The sequence below is a fragment of the Eimeria mitis genome, genomic scaffold (genome assembly GCF_000499745.2).
Source record: "Eimeria mitis Houghton genomic scaffold, Emh_scaff921, whole genome shotgun sequence".
NCBI classification, from domain to species: Eukaryota; Apicomplexa; class Conoidasida; order Eucoccidiorida; family Eimeriidae; genus Eimeria; species Eimeria mitis.
The window spans coordinates 1,828-3,573 of record NW_013576787.1 but is presented as its reverse complement, the minus strand read 5'-3'; the positions used below and the strand labels follow the sequence as shown (position 1 = coordinate 3,573).

Sequence of the window (1,746 nt, the reverse complement as noted above, 5' to 3'; positions counted from 1 at the left end):
AAGCGTATAGGCGTACCGCTGCTGCATGCAGCTGGCAGAGCTGCAGCAGCAGCAGCAGCAGCAGCAGCAGATGCAGAAGCAGGAACAGAAGCAGCACACACGACAGCAACCACAACTGCAGCAACACCAACACCAACAACAGCAACAGCAACAGCAACAGCAGCACCACCAACAACAGCAGCAACAGCAGCAACAACAACAGCAGCAGCAACAGCAGCAGCAGCAGCAGCAGCAGCAGATGACAGCTCGCGTTTTTTTTGTAATGTGTGGGGTCTTTTATGGTCCCCTTTATTGTGTTTTGTTTCTCCCGCTTATATTTCTTTTTTATTTATAAAATTAAAACAACGAGGTGTATATACACTGCAGCAGAAAGAGGAGACAGTTGATGCTGCTGCTCAGCTGCTGCAGCTTTTTGTCTCCGCATGCAGTCTCCTTGAGTCTCTCTTCTTGATTACCCCTTTGGCTGTATTAAAAAATAAAGTAATCCCTTTCCTGCAGCAGCAGCAGCAGCAGCAGCAGCAGCAGCAGCAACAGCAGCAGCAGCAGCAGCAGCAAGTGCTGATGACGATGATGAGTTCTTTGCAGGCAACATCTGCAGCATCTGCAACAGCAGCAACAGCAGCAGCAGCAGCAGCAGCAGCAGCAGCAGCTGCTGCTGCTGCTGCTGCTGCTGCTGCTGCTGCTCGCCCTTTAGCTGAGAATCTGACAAGGGAGACGATTGCTGCTGTCTCCTCCTCCTTGCGGGGTCTCCTTGATTTATACAATTCACGTGCAGCAATTCAGCTGCTGTGGGGAGACACAGCAGCAGCAGCAGCAGCAGCAGGAGCAGCAGCAGGAGAAACAGCAGGAGCAGCAGGAGAAACGGCAGCAGCAGCAGCAGGGGGATATACTGCTGCTGCTCCCTTTTTTGGTGCTGCTTCTGCTGCTCTTGGTGCTCCTTCTGCTGCTACTACACTTGCTGTTGCTGCTGCACCTGCTGCTGCTGCTGCACCTGCTGCTGCTGCTGCTGCTGCTGCTGCTGCAGCTGCTGGTGGGGGGTGTTTATTAGATGATGTATGGAGGTGGGTGTGGCGGGCTCGTGTTGCTGCTTACAGCTGCTTGAGTGCTGCTGTCTGCTGCAGCCAGAAAAATATATATATTTATATTTCGTTGTTGGTGGGGGAGACAGTGGGGCTGCATGCGTTGGTAGATAGACAAGTTCAGGTGTATGCGCAGCTCATGCGCCAGCAGCAGCAGCAGCAGCAACAGCAGCAGCAGCAGCAGCAGCAGCAGCAGATAGATGCTGCGTTGCCGCTGTGGGGGCCCCACACCCCACACCCCACACACCGCCGGGGATCGTCTCCTCCCGTCGTCTCCAGAGCTGGAGACAGTGTGGGGTCAGCTCCTGTCTCCTCTCTTGCTGCTGCTGCTGCTGCTGCTGCTGCTGCTGCTGCTCTCTTCTCAGGCAGCAGCCAACTCACGGCCTCAACCCTCACGCAGCAGCAACACCAGCAGCAGCAGCAGCAGCAGCAGCAGCAGCAGCAGCAGGTGCTGAACCCAGTTGTGCATGCAGCAACACAGATGCTGCAGAGCAGCAGCCTGGGGGCCCCCCATCTGCTGCGTAGTCTCAGCCAGGCCCCTGCCCTCTCCCCAACGTTTGCAGCAGCAGAAAGGGAAAGAATCAACGCTGCTGCTGCTGCTGCTTCTGCTGCTGCTGCTGCTGCTGCGGCGGCGGCAGACAACAGCAGCAGCAGCAGCAGCAGCACA

The 1,746-nt window shown here is 56.1% G+C and overlaps 1 protein-coding gene across 1 annotated transcript in view; it reads left to right on the top strand.

Annotated features, from left to right (window-relative positions):
* The window catches only part of EMH_0025400 (uncharacterized protein), a gene marked incomplete at both ends in the record, with an annotated part of 4,198 nt that overhangs the window by 2,095 nt on the left and 357 nt on the right, over nt 1-1,746 (top strand). Inside the window, 2 exons of the mRNA XM_013502441.1 lie at nt 39-264; nt 429-1,746. Coding sequence (XP_013357895.1) covers nt 39-264; nt 429-1,746 — 1,544 coding nt within the window. The remainder of the gene's footprint in view (nt 1-38; nt 265-428) is intronic.